The 20,071-nt window shown below is 37.7% G+C and overlaps 1 protein-coding gene across 1 annotated transcript in view; it reads left to right on the plus strand.

Moving 5' to 3' along the window:
• FBXL4 (F-box and leucine rich repeat protein 4) overlaps nt 1–13,929 on the plus strand; it is a 45,873-nt gene extending 31,944 nt beyond the window's left edge. Inside the window, exons 5-7 of the mRNA XM_057364106.1 lie at nt 5,172–5,243; nt 5,948–6,260; nt 13,695–13,929. Coding sequence (XP_057220089.1) covers nt 5,172–5,243; nt 5,948–6,260; nt 13,695–13,858 — 549 coding nt within the window. The 3' untranslated portion in view covers nt 13,859–13,929. The remainder of the gene's footprint in view (nt 1–5,171; nt 5,244–5,947; nt 6,261–13,694) is intronic.
• The last annotated feature ends 6,142 nt before the right edge of the window (nt 13,930–20,071 follow it).

Genomic DNA, 20,071 nt, shown 5'->3' on the forward strand with positions numbered 1-20,071 from the left:
GGGGGGCATGACAGGGGAACGGGAGGGAAAATAATCCCAGAATCATATTTTACAGGTTTTTTGTTGGAGCAGATTTAGATGAAAATGGTATTTCACCATTACTCTACTTTTGGTTTTCTGCATTATTAATCYGTTACGTTCTTCTTTCTGATTGCTTTTGGGAAGTATTGCAGCATGACTGTAGCTTTTAAGATGTGGAAGTATGATACCTTTTTTTTCTTACAGGCTCTATTGGTTTGCCCTGTTGTACCTTCCAAAAGGCATGGTTTAATAGAAGTTTACGGAGTTCTGGCTTTGCATCCAATGAGGTTTTTAATCATTGTGGTAGAATAGCAGATGCCAAGTAATTTCCGACTTAGTTCTTTCACAGACTGTGCCAAGAAAATCCCCTCACCCAAACAGTTGATTTTTGGCTTTCTTCTAGTGCAGTATAATGCCAAAGGGAGGAAAAAATAAGTATTGTGAGTTTTTGTAGATTTTTAATTACTTTTGACAGTCTTAACAAGATTATCTTTTACATTTGCATGAGATGTTTRTAATTGCAAATATTTATAGCAGTAGTGGCACTCAGATTGAAATAAAACTGGTTTCTTCTGGGAATTTTTTTGTTTGGTCAGGGTTTTTACCCAAGTAGTTCTCGTATGCTAAAGCTTTTTTTGGTGTGAAATACTACTTCACTGGCTTAAGGTAGACTGTACATCAACTATTTGAAAATATAGTTTAATTTAATAACAAATAATTGTGTTTCTGCAGTATTTTTGCTATGAAAGGTCAAAATTTCAGGGAAGAGTTTTCTCCCTGTTGTTGAGCTCTGTTATTTGTGGAGGAGTACTGGTGGTTGTTTTCTTTCTTTTTCAAGGAATCTTGTTTAAAGCTCCTTTTATCCAGTTTTACATGTGGAAAAAAAATTGCTGTTCCMAAGATGCCTCAGTCATATATAATAGTAGCTGTAGCCTTAAAACACTAATCCAGTGATGCATTGCYATCAGGATTCTTTTTCTCTTCTTTACATGCAGGACCACAGAGCAGCTGCTCTTCACTAAGGTATTTCTGGAAGTCCTAAAGCAGAATTAACATTTACTCAAACATCTCAATTTTTCCCCCTGAAATTAAATTAATTTGATTCAATATCTGAAGTATTTTTGCAAAAGTTGTAAACATCAATTTGTAGTACAAAGAGGGGAATCAGATTCAAAGGGGGTCCAGATTAYTTGATCCAATAAATAACCTGTGTGGGTCAATTATCTCAATGTCAAGTGGTAAGTACCACACACTTGACTTTTCTTCTTGATTTGCCAGGAACKTGATTATAATTTTCTTAAAGCAAGTGGTGGTTTCCTTCTTCTTTTCCATTGACTTGATAATCAGCTTTTTGTTTCACTGTGGGGTATATGCTCAGCCTGGAGAGGTTTGGTTTTAATTACGATAACCTGGCAGATCTTTTCTATTTTTATTTCAAAGAGTTGTTAACCTGTTTGGCATGTTAAGTTGTTAATTTCTGTATCATCTTTGTGCCTGCATGCAGAAAGATGTGATTCAGACTTCTCATGTGTTTTGTCTAAGTRGAGTGTCTCCACTTGTCTCTGCTGGTTCTCMACACCTGTGGTGTGCTGGATRAGATASAATTTAGTCCAGTATCAGCTGTTTATTTGAAATATACACAGCACATAACTGTCTTCCAGTAAGTACTGTTGTATGTATCCAGGCATGTATTAAGGAATGGAGGACTTTGATGTTTGGGAAGACCTGCCAAGTGGCTTGTGTGGAGCAGAGTAGGATTTCAGGTGGTAATCTCTTGTTCAAGCCAGGATCAGCTCTGTTTATGTCCTTTCTGACAGACATTTGTTCTACCCGTACATAAAGATTTCAGAGAATTTTCAGGCTGTCTTCCCTTTTTCTGAGTTTTATGACTAACTACTATGCYCTAAAATATTTCTGAAATCTGCTCTGTAATGTTGTGTTTAGCAGCACTGTCATATCCTTCTGATCRGTTTGACGTCAAAGTCCTCTCTGAAAGCAACTTCTTCACTGTGTGTTTTCCTCATCTAAAAAAATCATCCCTGGGAATGGAGGATGGGGCAAACCATTTTATTTGCCCACTTTGAACTTCTCCTGTTGTCTGTGGCATCTTATAAAAAATTATTATTTTGTTAGGTTTTGTTTTCTGGCTTGGATGGCAAAAGAAATTTATACCACTGAAGCCATGATTCCACAAAGCAAACGAAAAGTTTGTTTCCAGAGTGTTTTTTTCTCTCAATCCCTGTGAAAAGGAGTAAGTACGAAGATAAACTTTGCCTTTGGTTCAGGGGAAACTCAAAAAATCTCCCAACTATACATGTTTTGGCTGCTAGGCTGAAAAATGTTAGATGGATAGTCTTTGATTTGACTGTCTCTTGGGTGAGAAAGTGAAATTAGACTCCAGAGTTGAGGTGGCCTCCTAGCTGCTCTTGCAAAGCACTCTGACATTTGAAAGTTGGCCTGTGTTACAGCTCCAGGATGGGGTGATTGCCTTGCTGTTCTCCTTTGCTTAAGTAGGAGTGTTGTCGCTCATGTTGTTGTCCTGACAGATGGCTTGACACAGACAGGTTATTACAATGATAGTCCTTCTATATGTAGTGCATATGGCTTCTGTGAGCTGCCATTCTCTCCTGCTATTTTCTTGTCTTTTGCCACCTGGGTTTTCAACTGAGACACAGCTAGGCATGCACAAAGGGGTTTTTTTCTTCTTACATGACATATGCAAAGCCCACCTCAGTTACAGAAGAACAGACACTGCGTCTGAAGGAAATCTGGTTTGGTGTGTGTGGGCATGTATGCGCCCCAGAAGAGGAATTAATATAGCCAGTGTAATGAATGTTGAGTATGTAGTTGTTTACTCTTGGGCTTGACTTGGCATGATTTGTGATGGTATGACATGGTGTTCTACCAAGCTGCTTTCTATTACTCAGATTTCTAGTGCTTTTTAAAAAGTTGTTTTGTTTTTTTAAATAATGGTTTAAAATTAACAATTGTGAAAAGACCTTTGACTTAGCGTGTGCCAGTACAGGAAGGACTGTCTTAAAAAAGAGAGGGACTAAAAAGGTACTCTGAGAGATCCATGACATTCCTGTTGAAGTTAATACAAGGAACTCACTTATCTATTAATGTAACTATGAATACTAGTCTTCCTTCCATTTCACCCCTCTCAAAAGAAAGAGGGATCTCACATCCTATAAGATGTTCAAAGTGACTGTTCATTTTTGTACTGTTTGTGTCAAATAAGGAAAGAGATTGTAGTTTCCCATCCTTTCAGGCCAGTGTTTAAATTCCATTCTGGAAACCATTACTAAAAAACTTGGTGGAATGCAGCAATGTATTCAGCTTTCCTGTGGAGTTATCTGAATACCTGCAGAAACCTTGTTTGGAGCTCTGTGTCCAGTCAGAGACTGACTTGTTTAGCTCTGATGTTTAAGGTTTGCAGACAGGGTTTTGGGGATTTTGCTTTTAATTTGTGCATCTGAGTAGGTTCTAAAGCTCATAGCTTTCACTGAGTTGAATAGGAAAAGCCTCATTCTCTTTATTTGTTTATTCTTTAATGATCCAAATGAAGTATTTGCTTTTTAAGTGCGCAGTTTAAAATGAATTGGATATTTAAACATTTACCAACCTTTAAATATTCTTAACAACTTCTTTAATAATGATTTTGTAATGCTTGTATTTCATTCCCTAGCTACATTTTCCTTTCAAAACATGAATGAAAGTGAAGCAAGCAAGGGGACAGTGACTTGGTAGGACTGCTGCCAAAATACATGTGTGGAAGGCTAACGTTCAGCATCTACTTTTAGGCTGCCTTTGGGAAATCAGATCTTAGAAGGCCAAGTTGGAWTCAAGATTCCATACATGTCAAATGGTTGGGTATTTATAATTGCTCCTTGAAGACACCTAGGTTAAATATCTGAAGTGGTCTCTGTAAATACCCCACGCTATGTCCTTGTTCTGTGTTTGCCAGTCTTTCAGTGCAAGGAATCAGATGATATGATTGTTCCGGGTGATATGGCAAGAGATCATATTTCTGCCAAGTTTCATTGGAATGTAATAAATTGAGGAAACTAAAGCATTTAACTTTAAACTTTCTGAAAACAAGTAAATTTATATTTAAAGAAACGATAAATTATTCCACCAGTAAATACAAACATTGTTGACTAGTATTCTTATAATTACGTTTAATAACAGGTTATTTTGTCACTTATATATTGCTTTTTTCCCTTAGAAACCATTGTATATCCTGTAGAAATCCACATATTTTTATTGTTAGTAATAATTGTGAAGCCTAGTCCTGTTTTAAAGCTCATATAGATTACAAAGTCCTAACGAAGTGATGTTTTAAGTATGATGCACAGCTATTTGTGATGTGAATCCCAGATTATACTTTTTTCACACTCTGTGTGTTTCCAACTACAAAACAAAATGTAGCTACAGACAACGCAGAAGAGTCTTTTCTGTATCTTAGAAACCCARGTAAAAATCGGTGAAGTTTCCTTTGTTGTGGAACAGTCTGATGTTGCAGTCCAATTTCAAGCTGAGCAATGTGAAGTACTTTCTGCAAAGAACAGCCACATTAAATGGCAGGAACAGGACTGTAAAATACACATTGTATCTGTTTCAGTCTGCATGACAGTAGTGACAAGTGCTCAATGGCTGTCAGCATCCTTGTCAGCACAGAGCCTCCTTTGACATTAAAGTCACCRGCCCAGCCCTGATGCTCTGCAGCTCTATTGGCAGTTCCATCAGGCTGCAGCTGATGGGCGAATGTCAGAGCCTGCCCTCTCTCTCTGGAGTGTCACCAGCCCTCTGTGTTTGCAGGCTGGCCTCGCCTGTTATTTGATCTTGCCACACTTCTTCATCAGCTCTCCTGTGGGAAATGAGCGGATAGGTCAGTGGTGTGGAGGTATCTTCAAGGCACTACAGAGCCCCATCCAAAGTGACTYGCATAAAGGTTTGTAACGATTACCATTTCTTTAAGCCAATCAATGGGTAAAGTACCCAGAGACTCATTAAGTGGCATTTGAGGYATCTGTAAAAGAGTTTTGAGCTGTATTTCAGGAAACGTGGTGACAGCCTTTAATGTCTAATTGACCTCTTYTCTTTGTTTCATTTTCCATATTTCCCTCTGATGTGTTCCCCCGTGGCAGCAAACGGCCCTGCTCAGTATTTTGAACTTCTGCTCGGAGCTGCAGCACCTCAGCCTGGGCAGCTGTGTGATGGTGAGTACATGGACCRTTCAGGGGGTCTGTGTGTGTGTGCACTCGGTTTGGAACCAATCTGGGTTTGTTTCACAAAGGTGTGTTAAATAGGTGTTTGCTACAAGACTCTATACTCTTTGAAAGGTCCAAGATGAATGCTGCTTGGTCATATACTTAAGGGTTACCCTCTAGTTTAAGAGGCCTAAAATGTAGCTTGTAGGCTYTCTCAGAGTTCTTCAGCCTCTTTCTAAGTTTTTTAGCATTCTTTACATGTATAATTACTTAATAAGTAATTTGAAAGACTTTAAGGAGATGCAGCAACTGATCAGCCTAAAATAGAAATAAGTACATTCTTTGTTTTGATTTTACAATCATTGTTCAGTGGTTGCACTTCCTTTGGTCATAAAAGCTGTTATAGTAATCTTTCAAAGGGAAAAAAAATTGTGCAAAAAATAAGATACAACCTTCTGCTGCTTTTTGATCCTCAGTATTAAGGCAATTTAAAAACACATATATCTGGGGTTTATAGGAAATTTACTTTATTTTGTCTTTTATAAAAGTAGACCTCACTGTACCATACAAATTTCAGAAACAATTTTCAGAGCTCTTTAGGAATGTCAAATGCTTAAGAGAAATCTGTTATTTGTGTTAGGAAGCACATCTTGAAACACCTCTCTATGTCTGGAACAATGCTACACGTGACCACGTTTTTTCTTTCCTTACAGATTGAAGACTATGACCTTATAGCAAGCATGATGGGAGCAAAATGCAAAAAACTTCGCAGTCTGGATTTGTGGAGATGTAAAAACATAACTGAAAGTGGGATTGCAGAATTGGCTTCAGGCTGCCAGCTTTTGGAAGAACTTGATCTTGGCTGGTGCCCTACACTACAGAGCAGTACAGGCTGCTTCACAAACCTTGCACGGAAACTMCCAAATTTGCAGAAGCTCTTTCTTACCGCCAACAGGTCTGTGTGTGACACAGACATCGAGGAGCTTGCTGCCAACTGCACACACTTAAGGCAACTGGATATATTGGGTAAGAGAATKGAGGAATATTGGTATTTACTGTGCCTCAAAAGTTTACTTAAAAAGTGCTTAAGACAAAAACTGTATTCTAGACATATTTTTAAATTATTATTTCTCAAAATTATGGTTCAGCACATGAAAGAAAAGGGGGATGTTTTACTCACTGCATGAATTCTGACTCAGAATCCAGTGGATTTATACCAGCTGTGTAATTTGACTGCTGAGTATGAATTACTTAAATTGAAATTTAAGTGCAAGTTTTTTTCCAGTAACTTTTATTTTCATGACCATTAGTTTTGTTAACTGAAGCCTTTCTCTYTTGACTATCAGAAGATCCAACTTCTTACCATTCTTTCTGCTTTTGTTTGCCGTTTTATTTCTGTGAAGTGTGATGAAGTATATTTATAGCATGAATCTGTGATCAATAAACAGATTTTGCTTTTGCGCAATAAATATTTGTTATATATGATATGATATGTACTATGCAATACTGAATTTCTTTGACACTTTTGTCAGTAAGTGAATTTGAGTTATTAAGGATGGAAGGGTGATTAACAGCAAAATTTAAATAGGCTTTCTAGTAAGGTGAGAAGGAAGGGATGAGGGTCAAAAAACATAGTAGATATGAAATTTCTAAACCTCTGCAGCTTCCATAGTTGAAAATATTTTTAGAGATCTAAAGTAAATATACTTTGAACTCTTGAGTAAGGACTTTGAGAAGTGTAGTTTTGTGYGATACTAATTTATTCCTTTATGGTGGCATGTGAGGTTTTCTTTTTATAATAATGTAGGGCAGCAGGGATGTTTGTGACATCAATGTGGGAGAAAATTCTTCATGCTTTTACCAACTTATTTTCACAGGTTAGTTGAAAAAGGAAGWTTTAAATGCAAAGGAATAAAGTAACTGCATACTTCTAATATTTAATAATTTTAATGAAAATCTTGCATCTAGGTAGAGAGAAATACTGCAAAGAACTGAGAGCTGTTGATGTKAATAGTGTTCCAAGCAAGTGTAAGGCTGTCAGCATTTATCATTGCAAAGTATTTATCATATGGCTTCAGACTGGCATTTTGGTACACTCTTCTATCATGATAAGGAGTTTTACTCATCTGTGGCTAAGAAAGTTGCCTTCTGACCAACATGGGAAGGGAGTGTGAACAGATAAAAACTTAACTCCACCTAGTATAAGTTGTAGAGAMTTTATGCATATGCCTGCCAGGGGTATCATGTTTACCAATCTTTAATAGAATCTGCTTTGTAGCTGAATTATCAGGGGYACATTGCCCTGTTGAGACATGARAAATTTCCAARTGKTGTAGGGAATTAAGTCTTTCAGAAMCACTTATGTGCTCCTGACTGCCYACTTCCATGTATCTCCRTTRCAATGATCTTGTGTCTGCCCACAAAGTGGCCAGACTTTGTTACTGCACCAGAGACTCCCTAAAGAATAGTATGGCAATGTTAAGCCTTTGGATAGTCTGTTGCTTCTGTTGCCTCTCTGACAGCAGCGAAGGCTTGTTGCCTACATTTCTTTAGTGTTTTAATTCATGTTTAATTAGGTTTGACATCTTAATGATTTTTTTTAAATACCATGTGAAAGTGGAAGAGGAGGTTTGTTCTGTTCCCTGGATGCTTACCAATATTTCTGAATCCAGTGGATCTGTAGTCAAACTTTTGCAGTGAGACTGCATTGCGGGTTCAGATAAATCTTCTCTAGGGGATCTACAGTTGAATTATSTGCAAAATGAATAAACTACAAAAAAATCTTACTTTCTTCTTTCAGAGAAATGCCTGGTAGGGTGAAAAAAAAGTTGTGTAAAAATAATCAGTACAAGGTGATATGATATATGTGAAGGATTTACCCTGCTTTTTGGGYACCAGCAAGGAAACTGATTTCATTTTATTGTCTGAATATAGTARCCACTACGGTCTGTGGTTAAAAGAAAGAGCTGTCAAGTAGAACCACATCATGTCATCTGGAGKTAGAGTTGCCAGGTGTTCCCATGTAAGTGCAGAAGTCTCTGTTGTCTGAACTAAAGAGTGAGTCTCTCACTGTGCAGGAGTACCAAGAARGTTGTAAATCTCTGTATGTGCTCTTATTTTAGGCACGTGATACAGGGCCATCCTGTTACTTTAAGCTACATAAATGCGTAGTGTGTTTTTGTCCTTTAGTAGAAGTGTGACAGCAGATCTGAAGCTGTAAGAGGTCAGAGGTCAGCGCTCAGCTTTGTTAGAGTAACCTTGARCAGTGAGTCTTCTCTGTGATGTGARCGAATGAAAGGTGCTCTCATTATATCCTTTGTCATCCCCCAAGTGCAGAAATGTCTGGCTTGTGTATGCATTGTGAAAGGTGTAGCAGTGTTGCTGCTAGGTTGGCAGTGCTGTAAGGGAACTTTTGCWTATGTAAGTAAGGGTCAGAATGTCAGCCCTTCACTGTAGTTACCGGTGTTGAGAATACTATACTGGTGTCTATCTGCAGTTGTTAGATCTCACAAACTTGTCAGAGAAAACTTTTTGTGTCAGTTATAGGTTATTTATCATCACAATAGCTTCAGGGGTGGAGGAGTCTAAGCCTCTGAAACAAATCTTGTTGAACTGTCAGTGGTGCAAAATGCACATTATATATAGCCTGKATGCTATTTTAAGGTGATAGGTCCTGTGGCTTGTTACCCATCTGCCCTTCACCATAATTGCTTGGCAATTTCCTTATTACAGAGTCAGAGGACTCTGTAGATGAAAATTGCTGGTTTTCAAGGGCTCCTTAAACTTATTGGCCCATGTAAAGCATTGTTGGATGTCAGGCTGTGTTTGTGCTGGATAAGAGATACTTCAGAAAGTAAATTCCTGTTCAGAAAAAATCATTGGCTGGTCCATATCTGCTGTATCATAAATTTGGAAGAGGAAGCGTGGTGTGTCACTGAATGCACGAGGATGTGCTTCTCTTGAACTTTTAATTCTGAGCTTTCTTTTACCCACTACATCCTGAACTGCCTGCTTCCAAGTATCATTTCCTTCTCAGCCCACAGCTTTTCCACTGACTGACATGGCATGTTTCCACCCTCTGTCAGAATGATCCAGTTATGATCATCTGACAGTTCTGTAGTGATGCAGTACATCAGCCAGTGCTATCAAAAGTTAAGTGGACACCTCTAGACCACTAGTTAAAAAACGAGTCTTCAAACTGTGATCAGCATTGAGCAATGTGACRAGTCAGATGGCAACCTGAATTGACAGTGCCAAAAGCTTTTCTTGCACGTCACATCAGCTGCTTAGTTTTCTTGCTGTGGGGTTCTCAGCTGCTGTCARGGGTGAGGAGTAAATCATACTCACCTCGCTCCCCAAAAGTTCCAACTGCCTCTGTCCTGCACAAAAAGAGTAATGAAAAGTAGACACCCTCGTTATCACAAAATTCATGTATTCCTATCTACATACCAACACCTCCCACACCTTCCTGAGCAACAGAAAACCCAACTGCCCCCTTGCCAGCTGTCAAAGTTTTCAGCTTTATCTTGAGAACATCAACAYGTAGTTAGTCAATTCAAACATGAAAATGTGTAGCACATAAAAATTTTGAATTTGTGTGCAATAGATTGAATAAGATGTAAAGAATAAACGGCTAATCTGGCTGGTCTAGGGGAAGAAAGGAAAAAAAGTAACATTTGAGGGAAGAGTGCTAGTTGTTTGCATGGTTGCTACTCTTAAATATTATTTGGTGTGTAGTAGTGTCTCTTGCCCTAGAAATTTGGGTTCTGGCAGTTTTTATAGCTGTCATGCACAGGTCTCCTTAACAGCTACAGAATTTGAAGACTTGGATATATGATGGGTATAAATTAAATTACTTACATCTAATAAAAGTAATCATTCTAGCAAAGAGATCATTACGTAGAGGTGTCTTTTACAGCAGCTRTACCAGAGAATTTTTTCAGACAATTAACTGAACAACAAAAATAAATAGCAGATTTTAATGTTTTGGGTATGTATATATTCTGAGAAATTGCTGATTAGTCCATGAAGGAGAAGTTGTAGTAATTATAAAGGTCCAAAAGCCTACAAATTCTAGAAGAAAAATACACTATATAGGTAATTAACTAGCAGRCCACGTTGTCAGTCTTTCAAAAGTAGAGGAAAATGTGCTGTATTAAAATTCTGAAATGCTTTTGAATGGGCTTTTAAGATACATACATCACTAACCGTGCATTGTATAAATAAAAGTACAGCTACAGATGATGTTTGCTTATCCTGTGGTGTGAATAACCAAACCCCAACTGGATTCCTTTTAGAAGAAGCATAAATTTTAGCATAAAATTTTAAGTCTGAGAAGGAAAAACCCAAGTGCAATAAAACATGCAATTTAGGATGACCTACTTAGTTGCAAATCTATTAAAAGTCTTGGATGAAATGGTAGGAGAACTATCAAAGTTCAGGTAGGAAGGAATGAAGAACATCCTACACAAAAAAATCTGYGGCTAGGCATCTAAATCTAGCTTTTTTGTAGAAACACACGTTTGGATCTTGAAGCATAAAAGCTGTGATGCATAAATGAGACTGGGTTTAAATGAAGGTGCTGATGTAGTAGCAATTTTAAGGCTTGGTGGAAAAAAGATAAGTAGCATAATGTGTTGTTCCTAGAGTTGCATTTGGAATGGTAGAGCGGGTCCTTATGGTAGAACAGCGATTCTGTGGTAAAGTTCRTGGTCAAATGAAGTGAATAAATAAAGCATATTACAGAAAGGGTGTGTCAAGCCATAGAGACTGTTACATCAACCACCAGACAGTTCTGATGATGGTGATTATATAATGAAATGGGAGTTAAAAATCACAGAGATAACGACAAGCTTTGTCTCTGTAGAGGAGGTAAAATTTGGGGGCATGATAGCAAAGACTGTCCTTGGATGATGTTCAGTAATATCTCAAAACAACTAATCTGAGAGCCTGACATAGCATTATTGAAGATCACATTTAGATACCCCCTTGCTTATGCAGAAGAATGCTGGAGATTACTGAAACCATCTGGAGTCTTTCTGAAATTGAATCCCATTCAGAGGACRAAAATAGRAAGATGAACTCTAGARAGTGCAACAAAATCACAGTAAGGCAGTATGAAGTGTTAAGGAACCATTGGCTAGAGGGGAATGATACTGTATTTCAACTATGTTAGAATTTTGCAGGAGTGACTGAGTTTGGTAAATATTCCAGATGTGAAGGATATGATGTTAAGGATCACCCTGATACAAGGCTGTTGTAGGGGAACTGTTGTCTGTCCATTAGTGTTCATGGCAGAGGGGTTTGAGTAGGCTGCTACATCAGAGCCATTCTTTCCAGGAGATTAGCCTGGAAAGCTGCCTTAAATTGGAATGCCAATACAGAAAGCTTTTGAACAAATCAATACATTGAACAATAATAAATTGTTAGGGCTAAATGGTATTTATGTAGTGATTCTRAATGAGCTCAAATACAGGACTGTGGAAATCTTATTTCTGGTGTGTGATTTGTCTCTTAAATCAGCCTCAGTGCTAGAGGTTTACAAGCATGGCATAACCTTCTGTAAAAGGCTTGGGTTAAGACCTGTAAAACAGTAAGATCATCTTTTTCTCTTTATAAACCAGTGGCAGCCATGAGGACATTCCCATATTTTGAAGGGGAGCTGCAATGATAGTATAGTTTTGCCTCTCCAATCCTTTAGAATTCYTTAGAGTTCTTGGTGAATATGAGCACTGCTCTAGTCCATAGAGGATTGGAYTTTCAAAAGCTTTAGCCAAGGTTGTCCTGCTTTTGTAATTTAGCTGTCTTCTCCWGGATTATGAGTGTTTGAGAGACAASAGAGGASCAGAATGTATCRTCTCTTTTCACAGTGAAGTTATGTCACTACTGTGGTCACCAAGGGTCTCTTCTGATCTTCTTAAGTAGTCCAGGCAGAGRGGTGAATAATGCCAGAGGGCCACACACCAGTATCCAGGGTAGGAGAACCTTAAACTGAAGAATTTAGCCCTGAAAAATGGCAGAATGATCTTGTGATACTTCTTAAGCAGGTGATAAAAGAAAACATTGAATCAAGTGCGAAGTAGTTTCATGGGGCAAAATAACATGAACTAAATATACAGTGAACTGGRAATGATTTCACTGCTTCTTTCATTGCACCTTAATTATTGCAATTAATAGCCTGGAGTTTTTGTTAGTTTTTTGGGGGTTTTTATACATTATGTAGATAAATGGTGGAACTTACGAAGGGACTGTAAATACGAAAAAAATCAAAAAAGTAGTAGAATTCATGAAAGATAGCTCCAGAAAACCCTAAAATTATAATTCATGGCAGTTGGGAAGATGCACCAGTGAAAAGCTTCTTTAAAAAATCTGCCTTTTTTTTTGCAGGGAAGATAAGGAGGGTGGGGAACATTATTGGCCCTGGCCCTAGGCAAGATCCTGAACTAGATGGCTTTTTGGGGTGCTGGTTAGCTCAAGATGGAGCTGTGTGAGTTGAAGTGTCTGCCAGCAGTTTTCTGCAGTAGTGTTGGACATAGACACTCTCTAGAGGGAACACTTCATGAGCAGTTTAGCCCTGTGTAGACATCCAGGCTCAGTTCACTTGCCTAGCGCAACCTGCCAGGCATCCAGCCTTCCCTTTAGGGCATGGATCTCTTCCTCTAGGTCCAGTGTCCTGTTTGCCAGCTGTGTGTGGATGTCCTACAGAGTGTAAGGTCCCAAAGGGCCACTAAGTCACACCCCAGTGGCCAGTCAGCTGAATCATGTGCTATGCACCATGGACTGGACTGACTGGATGCCTGTCAGCTGTAAGGGGTGTGTGGACTTGAGCTTATAAACATCTATTTATTTGGTTTCTGTCTGAATCCTAAGCTTGATCCAACACTGTGGGACATGTGGGAATTCACTGTGGTCTTGTTTTTAGCAGGGTTTAAATAGTGTGTTTTATACATACATGTAGGTATGATCACCAGTSTCTTAAACAGCTGCCCTTGCATATGTCTGGTACCCACACGTGCCTTAGAGCTCTGGAAGCCTTGCTGATGCCTTTGGAGTTGGAGTAGCCCCAGTCACTTGTCTGCTGTGCTGCTGCTCAGTGCACTCAACAGCAGAGTCATGAGAGCATGACTGCAGCATTCTGTGTCGCTGCCCAAGCCCAGCATTGGGAGGTCTTGTACCTCTGGGTACCTTGCTTCTGTAGTGAGAGATTGATTCCCCTTGAAGTTGTAAAGTTGCCTCCCAACAGAAAATGACGGTGACTTAAGTAGTTAAAAAATACAGTAGGCTCCTTAAAGGTAAACATTCTGCATGGTCTCTGAGAAGCTTCTAATTTGAAAACTAATAGAAATACTCGAGATAAAAGTTGTGTTGTAGCATTTTTGCATGACACAGTATTAACAGCTTTAAAAACCCTCCAAGATTCTTGGTAACTTTACAATTTTGTTTGGTTTTGTTTTTGAACAGGAACGAGGATGGTGAGCCCTGCATCTTTAAGAAAATTGCTGGAGTCTTGTAAAGATCTTTCTTTACTTGATGTGTCCTTCTGTTCACAGATCGACAATAGAGTTGTGCTAGAACTGAATGCCAACTTTCCTAATGTGTTCATAAAAAAGAGTTTCACCCAGTGACTCCCTACATATGCTGCTGTGGATCTCGTTTGACAGAGTTGTTTTCCTGTAAATTTGTGCTCATTTTCTTTTTAAAGAGAATATAAATCTGCTATGAAATAGTGGAAACTATAATGTATCTACACAARTGGGTAAAATACATTTAAATGTATTATGTTTCTTAAAGTTGATATTGTACATAAGAATTATTGTACTCTTAATTGGTGGCACTGCATGTTTTTAAATACTASCCATATGTCTGGCTTTAATGAGAAGCAAATGAATGTCTTCGTAAGTGTCCCTTTACAGGGTGTTACACACAATACACTATGCTAATATCCAGGTGAAAGCAGAACTTCAATATTTAGCAGTAAGGAAAATATGGGTGCTTCCTTTTCATGTGTTTGTGTGTGTATATATAAATGTATACGTAAGTATTTGTATATACATACACAGGTACTGTAGCATTCTAGTTTGGCCTGCAGCATTAGATTTTRTGATCTGGCCTATAATTAGTTATTTGAAAACCAGTTTAGGTGTGTATAAGAACAGACAGAAAAAGCACTTTGTCTTGAACTTTGGGAATGAATTGTATCTGATACATTTTTCTTCCTTCCTTCACCTTTAATAGATGTAGTGATGTTTTACTGTCCAGCCTAAGTGATACAACAGATAAATGCAAGAACCTGAAYCAGCTGAACTTAGAGCAGAAATGAAAGACAAAATTGACAGCTGCTTCTTGGTATTGAGATAAAATTTAAGCCAGTTAATGCTGTAACTGCTAAATGTGTAGAAAACTCCTGAGTAGYTTTCTTTTTCAAATTTCTGTCATGTTCAAGACTTGATTTGTGATATATCTGGTTATCATGCAGACTACCATGAAAAGTATAACTTTGGGTAATGCATTAGTGACTGTCCCTTTCACTGGCATCAAATCTACCGTTAGGTGTAAACCCAAACATCTTTGTTCAGTAAAACAATAATGGAAATACAATGGGTTTGAAACAAGGGCAGTATGATTTGATGATTTTATGATAACCAAACTGTAGTACAGGATTTGTTTTGTTTGGTGTTTTTGTTTTGTTTTGCTTTTTCCAAGAGGAGGTTAGCTCAAAATACTTTTGCACTCTCTCTTCAAGACTGCTTGCCTCTGGAGAAGGAAAACTGTGTTGATGGACAATTTCTGGAAGTTTCTTCCTTTTGCACTTTTCTTGGATGAAGTTTTTCTCCTTTTTTTTCCTTGAATAGCACTGCTAGAGTATGTTACTATGTACAGGTTTGGTTTAGAATTTTACCTCTTTAGCCATTGTTGATGAATATGGACCATAAAATACAGGCTGTCATTTGATACTGGTTCTGTTATTCTTGTATTGATGGCACTTACTACCTACTGAAATAAGAAGAAAAATACTTTGGGAGAAGTACAGTATTGTACTGAAGATCGTGACAAAGAACACTTCAGTTCATGCAGTAAATAACCAATTGCTACTAGAGGACTGCTGCAAATCATTAAAAGTCTGACAATCTCTGTGACTCCTGAATGACTGCTTTGAACTCTTTGTGCTGGTGCCAATACTTTATAAACCATGTCATGAAACAGCTACWGAACATTTATCTGATTTTATTGAAAGACCTAGTTCATCAGATTTTTGAATTTTGCTGAATCTCTGGGGAATTCCAGATCCAAAGAAGGGCATGCATAGTTGGCTTTTTGATTTTTTTCCTCTACACAGATGGCACTATGGGATTTCCACATAGATTATGCCATTCCATTTTTTCATTYTTTAGAAATCTGGGCATTGTCAGAGAACTTTAGATTGATTTACTTTTTTTTTTTCCACACTGAAAGATGTCAGTTTTGGTATGATTCTCTGTGAGACCTCATTTCTCTCAATCATGTTGAGGTTCATTTATTTTTCTGAGGACTTTCAACTTTTTTTAATCTATATTTTTCATTGTAATAGAGTATTGAACATTATTATTCTAGTTACAGGAGAACACAGGTTCAGATAATGGGAGTTTACAAAGAACAGTTTCAAAACAAATGTTTTTGTTGTAAAATTTCACTTCTCAGGGGTTGTTCTGTGTTTATCTCCTTTTTTTCTATAGAGATGCTTTTTGTTTGTTTTTCACTGTAAATAGAATGGGATGTGGATGAAGTGATAGCCATTGTGCCTTCAAACTGGTAAACTTGGTAGATAATACAGTTTAATTGCTCATCAGTGAATCAAATAAGAGTTTTCGTAGTCATGTATGTGTAAAGAATTTCATTCTCTGTTGCTTTTTAGRTAGCGTAAAGAAGGTTTAAATTGACATTTTGTTCAAACTGAAGGATTTTTTTCTTTCTTATGTTGCATCTTCTGTTTGAAATAATAGTTTTTTTCAGGAATTCTCTATTGTCATTTGGAAGATAAATTAAAGTTGATTATTTATTTGTATTGTTTAAAACGTAGCTATTGCCAACATACAATTAATTCAAAGAGCTGAGAAGTTACTGGGAATGGCTTCCATCTATGGTTGTAGACTTCAGCCTTCAGTCAGAGAGTAAGAAGCTCTTTTAGCTGTGGCCTTATAAGTCCTAGAAGTCTTCCAGCAAAACGAAGTTAGACCAGTTTTGACATTTGTAATACTTGTGGGATTTGTAAGAACACAACCTGTTTTTAAACCTTCCTTGTACGTCACAAAGAAGCAAGAATAGGTCTCTGTCTCTTTAGTTCTAATACTTGTGTCTATTCATTCATTCATATGTATGCATAAATTATATATATATACCCACATATGTTCGTGTGTGTTTATGATTTTTTTTGGATGTGCATACGTAAACGTATGTGTACAACCCTCAAAGTTTTTCATGTAGGAATTACTTTTGTGAAGTGAGTGTAATAGCAAAAGGTGTTTCATAGCAGTTCTGCTTTCAGTTGTTGCTTTGATGTACCTGGGAACGAGTTCCTGTCCACCCGTGCAGCAGGAAAAGCCTGGACAGGATATGTGCTGGATTTCCAATGTTGCTTTGCCAAAGTGCCTTTTGTTTTGTCTACATGTGAAAGATGTTACAGGGTATGAAGAGTGAATGCAAAGTCCAGTAACTAYTGTGGGCTGTCTCCTTGTGAAGCAATCGTATAGAGGGAAACTGGTATTCTAGTTTCATTTAATCCAAAACGAATGATGTCAATTCCTCCCCTGGAGGAATTTAATTACTCTTGAATTGGGTCGTCATGTCCATCTCCAGACTGTCCCTCAGTCATAAATTCTGCTGTTAAGGATATTCCTTTTTCTTAATCCTGTTGTTTGATTATATGTCTTTCTGAAGTTTTGTAAAAGATGTACTTTGGCAATAAATGTTAAAAAAAAAACATAGCTAGCATGTCCAAAAAGRGAGTTTTGCTCGGAACTACATCTGTTCTTAAAGTAGAGTGGCTTCCATACTGTCTGTATGAAATTGATGTGGGATGGCCTCCAGTGAAGATGTAATTCCTTGGATAATTTTAAAAATTAGTATGAAAACTTTACCATTTAAAGCATCTTCTCAACTCTTCAGGCCTTTAACTCAATAGTTTACTTACTTGTATTCATATTTTTTGCACTGTCTGGCTACATAGCTCTATGGAAATGGATGGGGTTTCTGTTCTTTAAATTACACAYTGGATTAAGTCCATTAGTGAGCACTGCATGTAGAACAGTTTTCATTAGGACTTTGGACCTTATAATCACTCATGTACTTGGAGGTTCAAGTTTCAGACAAAAACTCCAGAAAAACAATCAAAACTATCAAAACCATCTGGTAATCATGGTACACAGTGACTAGAATTCCTCTCACTGAATGTTAGTTCTCTGAAAGTTGGACATCTACTTCAGGCAAAGAATCTGGGCACCTCTAGAGAGTTATTAATCTCCTAAGGCAGACATTTAAGGAAAGTAGAATGAATCATGTTCTGGAGAGCCTCTCTGGAGACTGTGGAAGCTGTGATTTAGCTCAGGTTAGGTACTAAACTGAGATTAATTCCGTCCAGTGCTGTACTACCTGTCTTGAAAAACAAGATTGAAACAACATCATCCCTAAACCTTAAAACCCTCTAAATTCCATGCAGAAAGAAGCAAATAAAAGAAATTCAGACAACTTGAGAAGTTTTCTTAAWGCCAGGATCTGCTTTTGCCTCTTGCCAATGCCTGGGGTATGTCATTTGTTTTGTTTGTTTGGGTTTTGGTTTTGGTTTTTTGTGGAAATGCATCGCCTTTCCCTGTTCCAAAATCTCACGTACCTAAAAGGCTGGATGTGTAGTTCTGTAAGTGCTCGAAATGAACGGACAACAATAATTAATGTATTGCCACTATTTTGATAATAATTCATATTGCTATAATTAAGACTGAGTAGTTAAACTGCTCCACTGTCATCAGAAAYGTCACCCACTGTGCATTTGCAAAAATTGTGTCCTGAGTCCTTGTTCTTACTGTGTGTACTTATTGCATCTCGTGGGACATATTTCCCATGTCATCTGCAGGACTGCTGAATTTACAAAAATAGATAAAATGTAGCATTTTATTATGAGGACTAAGGGAGCGATTTTATATACATGATTTACATGTTCATTATTGCTCTTTTACAATGATTCTGTAAGTTGTAGCTTTTGAAATTACTAGACTAGAAATTCCTGGTTTAATGTGTCTTCACATGCTGTGTCAGACACAGTCAACATTTTTTTTCCCAACTGAAGGCATTAGTCCTTCGCTAGAATGATGATTTCTGTGGTTTTTAGATTTCTGACTTGATAATGAAGTGCAAGGAGGTGCTCTTTATTAAATGTTACCAGGCACAGGACAAGTTGTGGTAACTGACATTTGGAAGGGCTGAGAAATGAGTCTTGCATGTTACAGATCCTCATGAGCTTCAGAAAAGGGCGTCAGTAGGAGGAATATCTTTAAGAAGATTCAGCCTYTGTAATAGAAGGTAATGGTGAGATTTTCAGTTAATGGACTAAATACTTTACTTTTGTTTGGGTTACTGAGCTCTGGTTTCTCCCAGTCTTGTTTCCATTTAAGGATGGTAAATGGCACCATTAGGACAGATGTCCTAAACTGAAAGGTGTCCATTATGAGGAACCAAGTTTTTCTCTTGCATGTTTTGTTCACCTTTTCTAAAAATAAAGAAATAAAAATATCCTGAACTATTTGAAAACTCGTTTTCCTTGGGTTTTGAAGAAATGCAAATGTAAAGAAGGTTGAGAAAAGAAAAAAAAAAAAAAAGGGCACTTACYCAGATTTTTCTGGAAACTCATGGAAGGGTAGCCAGAGCTATTTATAGATGTGAGCTAAAGTAAGTGCCTTGCCCTAGATCAGCTGTTACCTTTCCCAGAAACACAGCTTTCCACGTAGTATCACATATCCATTATTCTATATCAAGATTTAGCATTTACATGCTCTTAATATTGACCTTTCATGTACATGTTTGTGCAGTAAGTCATGATGCCTTTTTGTTTCATTTTTATCAACTACATAAAAATAYTTTTTTCTTTGCCTACCACTGCAAAGCCATGGTTTTTGTTATTTGATGAAACTATTTCATGAATGCACACAGAGGTGCAGGTAAGACTTAATTGCTCAGGTTTTTTTACGACTGGTCCTTTTTGGAGGACAAATAAACTGCAGTTTGGGGGTAAAAATGGTAAAGTGAGGTCTGGAGAAGAGAATTCTCAAGGGAAATCTAATCGATGTGTAGGAATCCCTGATGGAGGGGAGGAAGGAAGGGGGAGAGCCAGATTCTTCTCAGTGATGCCCGTTGACAGGACAAGAGGCCATGGGCACAAACTGAAACTCTCAAGATGACATTTTATGGCACAGGTTGCCCATAGAGCTTGTGGAGTCTCCATCCCTGGAGATACTCATTGTTGTGGACAACTGTCTGGGTGACCTTGCCTGAGCAGCTGGACTAGAGGCTGGACTAGATGACCTCCAGAGGTCTCTTTCCAACCTCMTCCTTTGTTCTATGGTCTGAAATATGCCTGTGCTTGGTTTCTTTGCTTCAGTGTACTGATTGCTGAAGAAGGTTGGGAGGGCCAAAAAGATAGAATACCTATCATAAGGAACTTGTGACATTGAGAACACAAGAATCTTGTACATTTCCTATGTTATTTTAGGAGAAGTAACATTTCTCTCAGTTTAAGTTAGCAGGAGAATCTAAATGCAACTTACTGAAATAAAATTTTGTTAATGTTTTCAACATGCAGTTCTGTAACATAC

This window comes from Malurus melanocephalus, unplaced genomic scaffold (assembly GCF_030028575.1).
Source record: "Malurus melanocephalus ecotype Western Australia unplaced genomic scaffold, MMel_1.1 scaffold_35, whole genome shotgun sequence".
NCBI lineage: Eukaryota > Metazoa > Chordata > Aves > Passeriformes > Maluridae > Malurus > Malurus melanocephalus.